The 19,369-nt window shown below is 34.8% G+C and overlaps 1 protein-coding gene across 6 annotated transcripts in view; it reads left to right on the top strand.

The window, feature by feature from the left end:
* Positions 1–18,952, top strand: part of LOC149793960 (talin-1-like) — a 284,989-nt gene extending 266,037 nt beyond the window's left edge. For all 6 annotated transcript variants that reach the window (XM_089967893.1, XM_089967891.1, XM_089967887.1 and 3 more), the window contains 4 exons: positions 657–725; positions 3,844–4,026; positions 4,653–4,778; positions 7,213–18,952. In XM_089967893.1, coding sequence (XP_089824019.1) covers positions 657–725; positions 3,844–4,026; positions 4,653–4,778; positions 7,213–7,350 — 516 coding nt within the window. In that variant the 3' untranslated portion in view covers positions 7,351–18,952. The remainder of the gene's footprint in view (positions 1–656; positions 726–3,843; positions 4,027–4,652; positions 4,779–7,212) is intronic.
* The last annotated feature ends 417 nt before the right edge of the window (positions 18,953–19,369 follow it).

The following is a 19,369-nucleotide window of genomic DNA, read 5'->3' as shown; positions in this document are numbered from 1 at the left end:
CTGAATTTGAAAGAAAGTCTTTTAAATTTTGTTAAGTTGATGCCAATATGCTGTCAAATATGGCTGTCATTACTATAAATAGATAAGCCTTTAAACAACACTCAACACATTGTTACTGAATTTGAAAGAAAACAGCTGACTTTCAGATTTTTCAAATGTTGGAACTATCCAGGTGAGCATTATCAGCACACTTTGGTCTCTTGTTGCTAAAATGGAACTTTGTTTTTTTGGTCTCAAATTACCCTTATTGTCATTCTTAAAAAAAGAATGTTTTTATGATATTACTCACCTGACCAGCATAGAGAGGGCCACTGCATTGACACCTGTAACTGTGTACAGTATAATGAACCAGTAGAGCTGAGCCAGTGCTGCATTTCTCTATTGTTTGTTTATTATATGCAAGAAAGTGTTGTATGCTATATTCGTACGTGATTTATTTGATAGTTTTATCGTGCTGGATTCAGTTTCAACAAAGGTCATTAATCAACAAGATAAGATTTATTTATTTAAGACTGCATAATCCATACATATAAATTAAAATATAAATGTATTTTAAAGATAAAAGATCAAAGGTGTCTTATGTACAAATATGCAGACACATTCAGCTACAGAATGAGTCTCACATTGTTAAGAACGGTGGTGTTTGGTATTTTCAGGTGGCGGCTACTTTTCACAAGACGGATATTGACAATGATGGACAATGGTCACAAGGGCTAATCTCAGCCGTAAGTAACTGGTCATCTAATGAACACATCATATACACATCACTTACATGTAGTATTAATTAATTGTATATCTTGGCAAAAGGAACCATTAAGTGGTACATTAATGTAGAGGTTCAGTGAAAACATGCAAAAAAGTATTTACCTTATTTACATGATGATAAGCCTGTGCTTCATGATAAGCAAGCCCTCAATTCAGCCAAAGTTTTGGCAATATTTACAAAGGGTATCTTTCTCTGATAATAAACGTACCGTCATATTTGATAAATTAATAATGTTGGTCCCCCGGTCTTATCATGGGAGAAATACTGTAATAGCCACCCACCCACCTATCTTAACATTTTAGAAATACCATAATAGGCACCTTTGCCTTTTCTTGGGAGAAATACTGTAATATTCCTTCTGGTCTAATCATGAAATAATGTAATAGGCCCATTGGTCATTTCATTGAAGAAGTATTTGTCCTCTGGTATTAACATGGGAGAATTACTGTAATTGACCCATTGGTCATGTGATGGGAGAAATACTACCTTCACATGTATTAGGGAAAGGCACTTAGCCCCCATTCCATCTGCATGATATAGCAAATAATGTGTTAAAAATGCTGTTAAGACTAATTTAAAAAAAAACTCAGATGTAAATAAGACACAGTTTAGAGTAATAAAAATATCTTAAATCTGTTGGCATGAAATTTTGGGTTTATCTGATAAGTCCAATGCAAATTATTGCTATTAACAAATAATGTTGTAAGAATTTTTTTAATTTTGCTTCTGTTAAGTCGTCCTTTCTTATTTCATTGTAATGAAAGTCATAGATCATTGGCAGTGGTTTTAATCAGATTGCAACTGGAAATTTATTGAAATTTTCTTCACCGATAATTTTTAACACATTAACCCCTGGAAATTTTTGTCGTTTTGCCTGAAACTTGAGTAGGAAACATTTTGAAAGCTGTTTCTGAATACATCCTAATACATCAACTTCCAGGTGATTTTCCAATAAATTAATGCCTGGTTGTGTTAGAAACATTGTTTTTCATTGGCTATTTGGCTCGCGCATGAGCAGAAGGGTAAAAGTTGGAGGGAGGGGCTTAACGGACCCATTATTTTCGTATTGAGACCATTCTTTATTCCAAATGCCCATCTTATCCTACTTTTTGCAAAGGTTCATCTGTCTGTTTGCAGTTCATACCGGTCTGCTTTTTTATCTGAGACCAAAAAGTCTAAAATCCAGACACAAAATCGGATTCTGACCATGGGCAGATTTTGGGTGGGGAAAAAAATCGGGTCCAAAAAATTAGGTTTTTCCCTCTGTATTTTGTAGTGCAACTAGAATTTCCAGATTATTTGGTATCATTGTAGAGCTACATCTGTCTACCTTTCTATAATACCACCCACTTTAATGTATCGTACATGACCTTGACGCTACAGAGCTCGGCAGTAGGCTACTACCTCCTGCCATGTTAACTCATCACCAGAGGTTATTGTGTTAAGCATTAAAATTACATTGGAACAACTAGTACACTACTGTAGGGGAGCATACTCTTTCAGTTTGGTAGTGCACTCAGATAACTGTCTATCTAACTATGATATAGTAAGAATGCTATGTTTCTTCAGTATTTGAAGTAGCCAGTGCATTACCATATGAATATATCAACATGTACAGAATGATAAGCTCCCTTTTTTTCACCAAATTTTAGGAAATCTATACCTAGGATATATTTGTCTTTTAACCCCATCATAGTCACACAAAAATTTAGACTGAACCCTGTTCTGATTATGGATGAAATATTGCAGTAGGCTACCTGATCTTAACATGGCATAAATAATGTAATAGGCCTTAGTTCTTAACATGGGATAAAATACTGTAATAGTCTTCCTGGTCTTTTCATGAGAGAAATACTGATCTTAACATGGCATAAATAATGTAATAGGCCTTAGTTCTTAACATGGGATAAAATACTGTAATAGCCTCCCTGGTCTTTTCATGAGAGAAATACTGATCTTAACATGGCATAAATAATGTAATAGGCCTCAGTTCTTAACATGGGATAAAATACTGTAATAGCCTCCCTGGTCTTTTCATGAGTGAAATACTGATCTTAACATGGCATAAATAATGTAATAGGCCTTAGTTCTTAACATGGGATAAAATACTGTAATAGCCTCCCTGGTCTTTTCATGAGAGAAATACTGATCTTAACATGGCATAAATAATGTAATAGGCCTCAGTTCTTAACATGGGATAAAATACTGTAATAGCCTCCCTGGTCTTTTCATGAGAGAAATACTGATCTTAACATGGCATAAATAATGTAATAGGCCTTAGTTCTTAACATGGGATAAAATACTGTAATAGCCTCCCTGGTCTTTTCATGAGAGAAATACTGATCTTAACATGGCATAAATAATGTAATAGGCCTCAGTTCTTAACATGGGATAAAATACTGTAATAGCCTCCCTGGTCTTTTCATGAGAGAAATACTGATCTTAACATGGCATAAATAATGTAATAGGCCTCAGTTCTTAACATGGGATAAAATACTGTAATAGCCTCCCTGGTCTTTTCATGAGAGAAATATTGCAGTGTATCCCCAGGTCATACCATTGTAGAAATATAGTAACAGGCTGTCTGGGCTTGACATCAGAGAAATACTGTAATAGGATTCTTGGTCTTTTCATGAGAGAAATACTGTAATAGGCCCTGAGGTCTTGTCATTGTAGAAATACTATAAATGGCTCCCTGACCTTAACATAGGATAATTACTGCAATAGATTCATTGATCTTTACATGTGATAAATATTATAATTGGCCCCTTGTTCTTAATGTGTGATAATTATTGTTGTGCCCTGTTAATATGAGATAAATCTTGTAATACCCTCTCTGGTTTTTTCATAAGAGAAATACTTTCATAGGCCCCTTGGTCTTTTTCATGGAATAAATACATTAATTGGGCCACAGGTCTTGTGAGAAAGATACTGAAAGATGGAAAATTCCAAAGTAAACATACAGGTGTAGCTGCATTAGAATAGAATTATCTGATTTATTTCCTCATTGCTGATCAAGTTTAATAGCTGTTGGTAAGTGAATATTATCATATTTAATTGTATTGCATCCATTATAGGCCAGGCTTGTTGCCACTGCAACCCAAAGCATGTGCGAGTCAGCTAATGCCATGGTTCAAGGTCAAGCCACAGAAGAGAGACTTATAGCTTCAGCCAAAGAAGTTGCTGGAGCAACTGCAGCATTACTAATGGCATGCAAGGTCAAGGCTGAACCAGGGTCAATTGCCATGCAGAGATTACAGGTAGGTTATACCAAGGTCAAGCAGAACACCCTGGGATAACTGATTTATTGTATCAAATGAATAATAGGATAATGCTTTAGGCTTCCAAAATGTCCTTCCATGTTTTGTGTCACTTTATTAACTTTTTTAAACCGAAAATTTCTGTAAAGTTGTTATATCTTTCTATATTCATGGTTATATATCTGTATCGAATTTATATACATGTTAAAATTAATCCATATTTAAAATGTCACTGATTACATTTATATAAGAACTTATCAGTTCAGTAATGTATGTGCTTTTCTCTTTAAATTTAAGCACTTTTTTTTTATAAGATAACGTTGTGCATGTTTTTCTTCTAATTTACAATGGAAATGGGCTTTTACTTAAAGTCTCATGGATCACGAGGGTGGGGGGGTATATGTGATTTATAGGTTACATGATCAAAAGTTAAGGTCTCAAGAGTCACTGGGGGCTAAAAACTTGAAATACATATTAGACACTAAACATACGAATAGTTTTAATATGATGTCATTGCTGATAAATAGCTAACTGATATGTCCTGTATGTTAAATTTAGGAATAGCTTTAATATGGTGTCATTGCTGATAAATAGCTAACTGATATGTCCTGTATATTAAATTTAAGGCTGCTGGCAATGCAGTGAAGAAAGCCACAGAAGCCCTTGTAAAAGCAGCTCAACAAGCCAAGGAACAACATGAAGATGGCGATAGCGTCCATATCAGCCAGAGGATGGTGGGAGGCATGGCACAGGTAAATTATAGAAACCTTTGCATAACAGAATGATGGATAATGAGACAGACATACAAATGGACACATTGCTTCTTCTCCAAAACAGATGGTTGTGTATTATCATGGGGTTTTCACTAAAAGACTATTTTACGAATTGTAAGTGTACCTAAATGAAAATGATGCCGATATGGCCAACATTGCAACCATCTTGAAAACTTAATATTGCTTCTCCAGAATAGAAGGTCATACACATAAGGTTTTCACAGAGAAGGTTCTTATAAATATTTAGTTGGTCCTAAATACAAATGGTTCAAATCTGACATCACAAAATGTTCACCTTGAATTTTTTTTTTCTGAGGCAACTCCACCTGAATAGATGCTTGTTTTGACAGGAGGTTTCCACTGAAATGTTTCTTACGTAGTTTGTCCAGAATAAAAATGGCACTGATCTGACCTTGTCAAATGTCTGCCTCATCTCTTCTTGTTCTAAACAGACGTATCAACATTCATTTAATGCTTCTTGCAGTATGTAGTTGGTCCTAAATGAAAATGGTGTCAATGTGACCTCCCAGTATGACTGTTGTTGTGGCCATTTTTGAGAATCATATGGCTACAACTCTAGAAAGGATTGTGGTATTGACATGGATTTTTTTTTTACTTGGCAGTCATCTTGAAAATCTTTTTATGGCATCTTCTCTTGACCTTCAAAATTTATCAACTTTGGGTTTTCACTAAAAATTATCACATTATTTGGCTGGTTTTGAATGAAAATGGTGCTGATCTAACTCCAACACGGTAACTCTGATGGCTGTTGACAGACAAATAAATTGTTATCACCCATTCTCTTGAATGAATTATGGCACTGACAATGTGTTTTGACTAAAGCACCTTTGCAGAGTGTAATTCATTTTCTGAATGAAAATGGTTCAGATATAAAACTACATGTATATGCTGTTATGAACAAGTTTGAAAACTTATTTGACTTCAGGCTGAAGTCAAAGTTTACAGCATACATTTATTACATCATTGACTTTATGAACACAGTAACTTGTACATATATGCAAATAAATTTCGAGCAGTAAACAAGTTTATAGTCAGCACTCTGTCATGGTTAGAGGTTATGACACGTTTTTGTTATTTGTTTTGGCTTGTGAACATGATAAAACATGCAAATACAAACTATTTTTTATAAAATAGATTCCATGCATATGTCTGAAGAATGCCCTAAATTATGCCAATTCATTAATTTATTTTTAAGAAAATATTAATTGTGGAGTTGTCCAGAATTAGTGTATGTGTATATCTTGACAGTATTTGAATCAAGATCATTGATCTTCTATCTACAATGTCATTTTCAAGGTCAAAGTTACTTCTCTTTTAAACATTAAATCAAACAGATGAGAAAATATTTTTTTTATCCCAAAACTTTGGTATGTTGGCTCTTCTCAAGAACGCCTGCAATGGTTTCAGTACACAACCATTAAAAAGAATGACAGGATGGAAGATCCTGCAAAATCCATTTGGATATTAGAGCGTCAGGCCCTTTGGAGCACCCTTGTTTTTTGGTGGGGGTGGTGGAAGATAATCAGGCAAACATACATATGCACAGTTGCAGAAACTTGTATTCATATAGTTCAGCAGGTAAAGACAATAGGGATGATGATGTGGACAGTTTCTATGTCCCATATCAGCACATGGCTTTTGAATGACATGGAGGAGGAAATGTGCTTTCTTGGTATTTTTACGTGAGAAGAAACAAAAGACATGGACAGAAACAGATACATATTCAGTACGATTAACAGCATAATGGTGCACATTGTCCACGTCAAATTAATAGACTGTGTGATCAACAGACGATACAGATGGACAGAGAGACGGACAGATTGATGGAAGTATCTGTAAAGGTGGCTAAGTAGGTTGCGAAGTTTTGATGCAGTAGTATAGAATAGATATGCAGACGGTTTCATTTATGATGCCAGTAAGCCGGCAGAGGACATGTCGCAGGTAAATCAATTTTGTATTTAACAGATGGGCAGATTGGCATAGAGGTACTTGTAAAAGTGGCCCTAAGGCTAAATAACATTTTTATTCTGGTAATATTAACTCCTCAGCAAGAAGTTTGGGGACGCTACGGCACACACATCTCCAAGAAGTTTTGGGCGGATATGGCACAGGGAATTTGTGATTAAGTCACTTTGGGGAGTTGTTTCTTGATCAGTACAGATGCTTCAATTGGGTTTATAAACAGTTATCACATGTTGAATGGGACAGGCATGATTGAATATGACACTTCAGTCAGGTTTAAAATCAGTGATCACATTGAATGGGACAGACAAGTTTGAATACGACACTTTACTCCATATGGGTTTATCATCGGTGATCACATGTTGAATGGGACCGGCAAGTTTGAATACGACACTTTACTGAATTTCATATAATGATTTTTGTATTTCAGGAAATTGCTGCTCAGGTGGAGATCTTGAGACTAGAAAAGGAATTAAATCGGGCGAGAGAGAAACATGCTGTTATTAGGAAAGGCCGTTACAGAAGGGGAGAAGATGAATCCAGTAATGATTCATCTAGTGCTTTTTAAATGAGATTAATAACTGTTATCATCCTGTGTCATTACAGTCCATAATGTACATTTGATAAAAATTTTCATCAGTTAAATGTCATCATTATTACTATCTAAGTCATATTATTGTGGGTTGGTGTTGTTTCCTGGGGTTTTCCTGGGTTCTTTTTCCACCAAACATATTGACTGTTATGTATAACCTATCCTGTGCTGAAAAATGGTTTTAAACCAATAACAACAACAGCTGGTAATAGTTCTGTACAAAACAGAGACTTATAAAAGGCTTGGTTCTTGAATGTACTTGTGTCACAAGTAGTTCAAATGTTAATTGTAATTCTACATGTATGAAAGTTTGCTTTACTTGTTCCCCTTTGGGTTATGACTCTCAATCAATAAAATCTAACCTAAACAGGGTGTATGTCAGAAGTATTGGGATCTCAGCTTGTTTGTTTATAGTTTGTTGGGGGGATGGGTTTGTCATCAAAAGGAGATTTTCCAAAGCTCTGCTTATTTTGGATCTCTTTAAGAATATACTTTTTTTTTTTTAAGTTTATTAATATTTGATCTATGTAAGAATTGATCCAAAGAAAATGATGACATATGCAGAGATGACAACCATTCCAGTTTTGGCAGAATCATTCGTATTCTTAACCTCAGTTTACGCGGTTATGATCACTTTTGTCAGATTCTGATTTTGCAGGTCAGATATAATTTTATTTGGTGTACTGTTACTTGATCACTGGTATATCTAGGTCACAGAAATGCCTATAATTTCTTATTGTAAAAGCATACCTAGGTTGTTGTTTTGCAAAACCATTTGAAATTTGACCAGTTAGAAAGACGTCAGTATTGTGCCCTGATTCACCTGAGAAAATCAAAGAAAAATGTTGAGCGGAGAACATGTGGATTTTACCTCAGTGAATTATGCAAGACTGTTGATATTCTAAATTTATTGTGCAAGACTGGACATTCTAAATGGATTATGAAGGCATTGGACAAAAATACCATGTGCTTGCAGTCTTTTCTCTGTGGACTTTCATGTCTGATTGTTGGGAAAAAGTTTTTAATCAAAAACCACTTAAGATAATATTAATGCTCAAAAATATTCGAGAAAAAATTTCTGTACTCCTATTATGACTATGTTCCAAATTTTGAAGCTGGCATTCCTGTTTCACATTGGTAGGGGTCGGATTTTCAGCATATACATCAATCAATCATGAATTTATTATTGCAAGTGAAGGCTAGGTTTTAGGAAGAAATAAAGCTTTATGCCTTTTACTTTGGGGAAAAGAGAAATTATGTACCGAAGTATGTGTGCGTGTGTGTTTATAGTGGTGATTACCAAATACACTCGCTTATAAGTCAAATCTAACTGCAAATTACACAGTCCCATATCTGCTGTCTCATAAGGTGCTGGCAGATCTGGATCTGTGCACTTTGTTGGGAGTAAGTAATCAGTTGAACAAACAACATGGATCCTGATCTACAGGTGCGTTATGTTATGGCAGATCATGATCTTTGTTTGCAGTTTGACACGACTTACAAGTGAGAATACACAGTATATGTAAATCATACAGACACATAAGTTGTGTGTACATTTTTAATTTATCATAACTATGTATCAAAGTATTAGTTTTTTATTACAGTCCTTATGATGGCTGCAATATCACAAAATGTTAACTTCAAAGATGCTCAGCTACAGCAGTTTAATTTTGTATTAGTGCTTTTGAAATTTTAATTTGTAAAAACAAAATACCTTCTGGACATTATTGAATATTCCCTAAAAGATGGGACCTCCAAACTCAAAATTTAATAGAACTTTTAAACAAAATTATCAGTCTGAATAACTGTTCAGAAAACAGTTGGATATTGTATATACACATTTTTTATGACTTGTATCAAACCCTAAATGTTGTATTTGGTGTAATATTTGTTCTTTGTGCTTAAAAATTCATATTGGGTGAATTTCCATACGGTGAATGATCTTCAGAATAAGCACACACTGCCAATTCCAAAGATAAGGTCTCCATGTACATGCTAGGAGAGTTACCTCCCATAGTGTTGGAATGTGTCTTGGAGATGCATTCTGTGTCCAGGTGTGATCATGCTGTATAAAACACAAAAAATCTGTTACAGTCTAATTTTTTAAGCTAAAAAATGAAATTGTAATGAGACACAAAATATGCATAGTGATAAGTTCAATGGAAACCATGATGTTTTGGACAGAGTTTTTGGAAGTTGCTACTATCCCATGAAATATTCTAGAACTGAGACTTGAGATCAATGAGCATAATTTGCCAGCATGTTGGTATTTATGCAGTTTGTTTAACATTACAAATATAATAAACAACATAGACCTTGATTTGCCAATGTATTATCAAATGGCAAAGCTGAGTCAATACCAGTTACAGTTGAGTGCAGTATACACAATATTCGTTCACTTGTCTCACATTCTTAGCTGAGCATTTAGGTCATTGGTGGTAATGCAGTCATTTATGCCAAGTCTGGAAATGACAAAAATCTTTAGCTTGAGATTTTATTTGGACCAATAACAAATGTTTCTATTGAAAGGTCATTTCTTATTGGATGATACTAGAGATCTGTCATAAATTCAAGCACAGGTTTTTGTGATTTCCTGACATGTACTTGAGCTAGTCTGCTTCAAATATATATATTTTTTAAATTTCATACTTCTTTATGTTGGCAGGCTATTAATGCAATATGAAATGTAAATGTACTTAGAGCCATAGATAGGCATGGGTTTAGTTTTTGTATTACTGTAATGTAATTAGACAGTCACGTGTAGTGTAAATTCTGTGGCACTTTTTAAAGCATGCGTCATTGATTTCATTAAATTTGTTTATTTAATTTCATGAAAAATGAGTATTTCTTTCTTTAAAATCAGATATGTTGTGTGTGGTTTCTTCTTTTAAATGGTCGTTATCAGAAAAGATGGCATGATCTCACACACTGTACATCTGGGCTCTGCTCACAAATGCAAAATAATGGTGGCTTTATGAAGGATTATATCAGTTTATCTTTATTACAGGTAAATCTGGTAAAAGATATGTTCGCTATGAAATATTAGGTCAAGAAGAAAACAGAACAAGGTCATTGAAAAATATTCCTCAAGTTATAGTAATTTTTGGAGTAATTTACTGATGCCTAATTGAAATGCTAGGTGAAGTGTACAAATGGGACATGGGGTTTATTTCATATGTATCCACAAAGAAAATGGAATTAGTCATTTTTGCAGTCATTCATTAGTTTAATGATAGTCATTTTGTATGCGATGTTCACATGATATTAATACACCATCTATCCATCATTTTGATGGTACAAAACACATGCACATAGTGAAAAATGTCCCTGTGGTGCAGCTGTCTACACATGTACACAGTTAAGTGTGCTTGATTCTGGTTTCATAGTTCTTTGTAAAGGGTCTGTAAATCGGTTCCAACATTTCAATCAAGATTTCTCAACTTTAGTTTTTTTGCCTTATGTTTTGCACAGAGCTCCATATTTAACCGTAGTTTTATTTATGTATTTGCTTTACAAGCATTTTTTTTTTTAAATCCTAATAAATTACATCTTGTCTTGACAACATGCTAGCAATCTTCTTCTTAAGATGTCAAAGTAGCACGTTTAGTAAATCCTCAAACTTATAATCACAAAGTTGGGTTTGATTTTCTATAGAGACCAACCCAGTTTGGTTGCATCTATATGTTCATGGGTCATGTAGCACCCTTGGTATGATATAGCCAGTAATATGTTAAAAGTGCCATTAAAGCAAAACAAAGATTTCTTTATCATTATTTACTTGACTAATACTCAATGGCTGCCACCAGTGCCTTGTTGATCTGTTGTATCCACAGGCAGTGCCCATATGTAAAGTGTGAAGTCAAAGCCATATTTACTGATATAAGACATTCAAAAGAAAGATATGATTGTTCCCTCCAGATAATGCTGATCATAGAAGCCATATATGTGACCTGCATTACGGGGGGAGGGGGTACTGAGTGGTGTTCCAACATGGCTACCAAGACAGTACATTAAAATACAGTTTTCCCTCCAAATAATGTTCATCATAGGAGCTGTAAATGTGACCTGCATTACAAGTGATGGGGTTTTATAGTAAGGTATGTCTCGACATGACTGTGTTGTAAATGTGATTTAAAACGGGTTATTTCATAATGTAAAATGACATTATAATTGGTGCTCAGAAGCCAAGAAGTAAAGTGAAAACAAAGCAAAGATAAAACATAATCTGAGCAGTGACCATATCTGTATAGTAAGAGGGCTATCAGTATACTGGGGTACTTTATAGTGAGGGAACACTACCTTACATTGTATTGGAATTTAATTTTATACATGTTTTATTGTGTATCATACCTGCCATATTCTCAGACATTGAGAGTTTTTGGGGACTCAAAAAGTGCTTTGAGGTAGAGGGTGGGGCAGTGCAAGTGACTTAAAAAATTATATCTAACTGAGAATAAGTTATCTTTTCATGTAGGCCCATGTAAAATTACTGGAAATTCATATTTGATAGATAAAGAAAATAACATCTGTTTTCTTTGAAGCAGTTTATATACTTAACAAACCAGAAAGAGTGTTTAGACTTATTATAGCAGTGTCCAATAGCATCACCACGCATGGGCCCACACTCACATAATCAAAGACACAGAGACAGTAAATTTAAAAAAATGTACCAAAGTTTCTATCTTTGAAATCAATTGGACAGTGGGATATTTTCTTGATTAGCTATAGTCTTTGCTGCTGTCAACAGATTTTTGTGATGGATGAGTTTGAAGGAAATACAAATGTCATTTGTTTTCATCTTGGCGCTCAATTGAGACTGGATGATACTGTTGTTCAGACTTGCCAGAAAATCTTGACACTGCATCATCCTAGCTGTTCTTGACCAGTTAAGTAAGCAGTTAAATGGTGGTTGTTTATCTTGGACCACCTTATGTTATAATTAACTCTACAATAATCAGCTGTATAACCTGTCCCAAGGATAGTTTTACATGGGCTGTTTTTTATTTATGCATACTTCGCACTTTAGGCATGGATTTTATTTTCTGTTTTCCCCAATGATTATTGAAATTTGTGTTTTTCGAAACATGACCATATCAGAGGGTTTGGGAGTCATGTTATGGCAGGTATGTTGCATGAAGATTAATAGTACACAATCATAATCATGTTTGTATTGTTACACTTTAATGCAGAAGTTGGCACCACTCCTACAACCCTCTCTCCAAATAATTTTCTTATTGTCTTGAAATTTTTAAAACAAGATGCAAAACCCAGTGATGTTTTCAAATGTGGTTTTGCTTTTGATTATTGAAATATGAATAATGCAGTCATATAGACTTGATAAATAGTTAGTCACACATCATTTGCCACATATAATTGCCTATTGGTCGGGTCCAACTGCAAACAACATAGACCCTGATCTGCTGTCACGTAATGTGCTGGCAGTTTAGGGTCTATGTTGTTTGTTCCCATTATTGATCCTAACCAACTGCATAGATCCATATCTGCTGGTGCATTATACAATAGCAGATTGGGATGCATGCAGTTTGCAGCTGGGTCCTATCTATATGCAAGTATAGACGATATGTAGCTTACATGCCTTTTTTACCTTGTGTATACCATATATATCCATTGCTTTGGCTTCCTTATATTACATACACTTGAGTGTGATAATTAAGTAATACATGTGTGATATTATAAGCATAAATTATACCATATACACTTGCGTACAAGTTGGATCCCAGTGCAAACTTCATAGAGGCAGATTAGTCTTCAGATAATGTACCAGCAGATCTGAGTCTGTTTAGTTTGTAATCAGCTCAATAAACAACACATACCCTGATCTGCTGCCTTATTATTTGATGACGGATTAAGGTCTGTGTTGTTTGCAGTTGGACCTGACATGTTAGTGAGTACAGACGGTATATTTTGTCTGATTTGTATGTATTGCTCATATTAATGAATTGAATGATGTTTAAGAATTTTCTATACATATCAATTTGCTTCTGATTATCATACTGATTGTTATTATGATTTTTTGTGTATAAATCTTGACTGTGTTCTATTTTTGCATGGGTGTCAATTAGACCAAGGGAATGTTTTTATAATTAGTAAACATTGTGTATATATTTATTGAATATGATGTGCATCTAGAGGAAGTTGATGTTGCTAATACTTTTAAGTCTTTTTAAGTCATTTTGAGATGAATGTGTGGTTAAACTACACTTGAATTGTAGGAGATGAATCAGTCCCACCAGGTCATGTCCCACCAGGTCATAGATTATTTTCATATAGCTTGACTTGCTGCTTTATTGGACTTCTCCATTTGTAAGATCAATCTAAAATTTTCCTGACAGGTACATCAGAAAATTGCTAGCCTTTGTTATAAGCCTTCATGTACATTGCAACCTTTGAAACTTGAAATCCATCAAGCCCGAGTTGTAATTATGTTTCTCAAATGTAATTTTGTTTTTAATTGGGAGTCAGGCTTAGCACTGAGTGAAAACTAGAGGATGGACATTTTGTGAAACCAGGGGCATGTATTGGAAGAATTGTGCTAAATCTGGGAATATCTTACCATTAGAATGACCCTTTCTGCTTGAAATTGTCAGCATATTTTCTGATCCTAATTTTTGTTTGTAGTTGAAAGGTTTCACTTTATGTTTCATCGCACATATATAATGTGTTTTGTATAGTCCATCAACAGGTATATTAATATATACAATAAAGCTCAGTGTTACTTTTCAGAACGATTTGTTTTGTTGTCACCTGAGCAGAAATTTCAGATGTTCATCTTGTTAATATGATTGGCTGACTTGAAGGAACATTATTGCTTTGTAAAGATATATTTACTCTTTTCCAAAATATGGATATTATGTTTGATGACATCTCATAATCATGATACCTAATTATTATGTATGCGCATATCAAGGTACATTGTTTTGGTACAGGTACAGTATATCCATAATTGTTTAAAAATAACATATACCTGTATCTTTACTCCCACATACCCAGATCTACTAACAGTGTCCTGAAAAACATGGTTCATTCTACTTCTAATATATTGTTGTAGTAAAATATGATCTGCTTGGTTCATTATAAAATGATGATTTTAAATATACAGTGATCTACTAGCATTTTGTGACAGTAAAGTAGAATGTCATTTCGATATATTCTGCTGATGATTTCAAAAGTGTACATTGTGGACCCAGATCTTCAGACATAATGCTGTGGTAAATATGATCTATATGGTTGATTCTCCTGATGATTTCAAATCAACAGGGTAGACTTTGATCTGCCAGTATATTATGTGAGAGGAGAGTTGGGTCTACAGTTCTCAGTCATTTACTTACACATGATGCTGCATTATTATAGGCATTCCATGTGAAACATTGGACTATTTAACTTGTGTACAATTTAAATTTTACATAGCTGAGAGTTGGAGCAATTGAAAATCACTAACAGATTTACAAATTTGTGTGCATTTTCATGTGCAATACTTGGTTAAATATCAATCTCCAATAAAGAGTGATTACATAGAAAAGTATGAGAAAAACTACTATGTTGTCACTTTACCATAAAGTAATAGCTACATGAGTATTTAAAAATTCATCTTTGACTCCTTAACAATTCACTCAAAAGCATTTATGTAGATAAGTGATTTTTTTTTCTCAGATAGACCCAATTTTATTGAGATATTTCACAACAGAAGGCCTGCAATACTTGTTTGCAGCACATCACACAGTCACTGAAACAAATTGTCCACACTTAAGTATGAAATACAATAACATATACATATTGAAGCTTATTTCAAGACATTTGCCTCGGGTAATTTTGCATATGGTGCATCTTGTATCTGAATATCAAAATGCATGCAAAAATATATTTTGTCCCAGATTGATTGATTGGTATATCAAAGCACATCAACACATGGTAGGTTATGCTTTGCTCAGTCAATTGGAATAAAGTGCATTGCCCACAGATACATCATGGCAGTTTACTCTGCCTGGTCTAGGACTCTAACCTGCAACCATCATGCCATCATTTCAGTATGCAGGTGGAACCACCTTCAGCATTACATTATCTTTCCAGTCAAACTGTTCCACATACTACAGGTCCTTCTTTAGCTATCTTGTCATTATCCCATTTCTGACATGCTGGGATTACACTTGCATTAAAATTAATGTGGGGTTTCTTTTTCATTATAGATGAAATTCATGTACATTTCTTTCTACTGCAGATTTTTGCTAATGAAATTATTATATCTCTTATTGTCTTAAGCATACATTTTTATGGCCCACTTTGTCTTGGCAAAATCCATAGCTGTAGCAGTTGCTACTAAAAATTTCATGGCCATAATTGCATTTGTCAGTATTTGTAAGCATTTAAAGAACATGTAGTCCTATAGATCGCAAATGTCTGTTGTGGCCCAGGGTAGCCAATTAGTCGAAGGCACTTGCCTTTATAGATCATCTTCTCACTTCTGCATTCATTCGAGTCTCAGGCTCAGCCAGTGTGGGCATGCATGAAAGCTTACCAGAAGCTTCCTGTGGGTCAGTGGTTCTTCCGGGGATTTATCTGTATTCTTACTCCACCAAGTTATACCAGCTGCCATCTATAGCCTATGGTGTGCTGAAAAATGGCATTAAACCCAAAACAACAAAAGCAACAAATGTCTGTTCAAATCTGTTAAGACGGAACAGTCTGTTGAGACTCCCATGTAACACAGAATTGTACATGTTAGGTTTGGTATCCGAGTATTATCTACTGTATATACTCTTATTCAAGCTGGATAGAACTGCAAACAGCCTAAACACAGATCTGATGTTGCATAATGTGCTGGCAGATCAGGGTCTATGCAGAAGATTAATAACTGGTCATGTAATGGTCTGGCAGATCTTGGTCTCTGATTTTTGTTAGCACTAACCAGTAGAATAAACACAAGTGAACAAGATCTACAGTACATTATGTGAAGGTCAGCCTTGGTGTTGTTTGCAACTGGATTAGACTTGTACACAAGTATGTCTTGTACTTTCATATCTTCCATTTTTAACTATTTATTGTTCAGCATCATCAACTCAACCAGTGTCAGTAAAACTAATAGTTTTTACACTTGTGTTATAAGCCCTCTGTGTGTACAGGGTAGTGCCTATTTGAAGTACAGTGCTCAACGTTGTTCATTTTTATACACCAAAGAGTGCTTTATCAGTACATGTTTTGTACGGTATTGTTTGTTTGTTAGTGTGTTGAACATTTATTTTCTTTTTTGCTTATTGGAAAGTAAAGCCTGTCATCAAATATAAGCAATGAAAACAAAAACCACAAAAATGTGATTTAGTTCATTGTTTTGAAGTACCTACCAATTGGAGATGCACAAAATCAGTTGTAAAAATGTTGCATCTGCAATTAAATTTCTTTTGGCAAATTCAGAATCATTTTAGATATAAAAATTCAGTTTAAAATGCACTTTGCTAAATTTGCAATATCTTCACATCCGAAGCTTTTGATTTTTATTACAGAGCCTTCCTTTGAAAGTAAAGTAACAAATTATCAGTGTGTACAGAATGTTTCATGATAACTGGATAAAAATTAAATTTAAAATGCACTTTGCTAAATGTTCAAAATCATCAAATTTTGGAAGTGATCATTTTTATTGAAGATTAAAAATTTGAAGTCTTTAATACGGTAAAGACTTCTTGACAGCATAAAAATTTATCAGGCGGTGCTAAATATTTCATGAAAATTGAATGAGAAATTTCGATGTTTTGACAAATTTTTATATACTCATTAGTGGCGATCTTTAAGGTGTACGAGCTGCTCCAATTAGTCAGTTGACAGGCTTTCAGCTCAGCTGATAATTATGTACCATCAACACCTAGCTAGTGATCACAGCCAGGCTGGTAATTACATAAATCAGCACCTAGCTAGTGATCACAGCCAGGCTGGTAATTACATATCAGAAACCTAGCAAGTGATCACAGCCAGACTGGTAATTACATAATATCAGAAAACCTAGCAAGTGATCACAGCCAGGCTGTAAATTATGAATCGACACCTGCTAGTGATTACAGTCAGGCTGGTAATTACATATCATGAACATCTAGCTAGTGATCACAGTCAGGCTGTAAATTACATAACATCAACACATGTTAGTGGTCACAGATGTGCTATTAATTGCACATCAATGGCTAGCTAGTGATCACAACTAGGCTATTAATTATATAACATCAATACATGCTAGTGATCACAGTCAAGTTGTTAATTACATCACCACCTAGTTAGTGACCACAGCCAGGCTGTTAATTAGATAACATCAACACTTGCAAGTGATTACAGTTGTCATTATGTCAGTATTAGCAGAAGTTTGTTTGACAGGTGGGCACAGTCTGCAGCCTATCAAATGACATTAAAACAAAACTATTCTCAGATCTCTTCTGACATGTATACTTTATATTTTATTGTGTAATTTACCACTGTCACTGCTTCGAATTTTGGTGTTGTACCACATTTGAAACTCTCGGGCCCATCATGTTATGTAGGTTTTGCCTTTCTTTGTTAATGTATGAAACACCAACTGTGAACAGCCTAGATCCATACATGTTGTCACATAACATACCAAGAGACTGGAATAAATGCTGTTCTGTTTTTTGCACTTGTCCACTAGAACATTGGGATCCATGCTGTTCTTGCTGCATGATAATACACCAGTAATCTGTGATCCATCCTTTTTCTTTCTGCGTGTAATACACCAGTAGATTGGGGTCCATGCTTCTCTTTATGCACGTAATACAGAAATAGACAGGAATCCCTGCTGTTCTTGCTGCATGATAATACACCAGTAATCTGTGATCCATCCTTTTTCTTTCTGCATGTAATACACCAGTAGATTGGGGTCCATGCTTCTCTTTATGCACATAATACAGAAATAGACAGGGATCCATGCTGTTCTTTCTACACAAGAAATTGGAGTGGCTCAGTTGGTGAAGCATAATACTTGTTATCAAGAGGTCAGAATACTCAACCAAGCCAGCCTGGATCAACTGCCGTAGTTCCTATTTCCTCAGCATGATACAGCCTATAGTGTGCTAAATATTCCATGCAAAACCAACAAGCACATAATTCCAAGAGAGCAGCATAGAACCTGATCCAAGTGTGCATTATATGACATCATATTTGGGTCTACATTGTTTGTGGTTGGGGTTGTTAAATTTTGTAAATGTGACTAGATTGAACATTATTGCAACCCAGTTGGCAAACGCAAATGTTTTTCTTTGATTCTGTTACCGGTGTCGTGAATTAGATGCCAAAAAAGACCATAAGAGTTGGTTGCATTTGCAATCTGGCTGTTATTTGGAAGTTCATTTGAATCGTCACACACTAATTTTTCATGCACCATGTTGTAAACTTCTGTTGTCTTGGGCTTGTTATTGTAGCCATTCCAGGTCATAGATCTGACATCAGCTAGTAGTTCATTTAGCAGTGTGTTGTCATATATTGATATATTGTGACTAGCTACTACTATGTTACACATATATGAATTGTACAATTTCCATTTTGAGGTAATAAACTTTTATTGATGATACTCTGCCTTGACTTACTTTGTCAAGGCTCTTTATAGTGAATAGGGGATTCGTCCAAGACTTCAGTTACAGGTCCTTAACTGTTAGTTTCAAAATTGTTTCTCCAGCTTTATGTATGCTGGGCAATCAGCTTTTTGAGAAATGTGGCCCTGGTTTTTAAATTTTCAAAATTATTTATGCAGTTTTATATATGCTGGACACTTGGCCTTTTGAGAAATGTGGCCCTGGTTTTTAAATTTTCACAATTATTTATGCAGTTTTATAAATGCTGGATACGTGGCCTTTTGAGAAATGTGGCCCTGGACTTCAGTTTTCAAAAAAATACTATAGAGAGCTATGGGCCATAATTTCACTAACATAACTTTAAAATCAAGCAATCAGATTGGCTGAAATTCATGTCTGGCTTAAAATTTACCATT

The sequence above is a fragment of the Sinohyriopsis cumingii genome, chromosome 8, assembly GCF_028554795.1.
Source record: "Sinohyriopsis cumingii isolate HCF-2022 chromosome 8, ASM2855479v2, whole genome shotgun sequence".
NCBI lineage: Eukaryota > Metazoa > Mollusca > Bivalvia > Unionida > Unionidae > Sinohyriopsis > Sinohyriopsis cumingii.
This window is presented reverse-complemented; position numbering and strand designations above follow the sequence as displayed.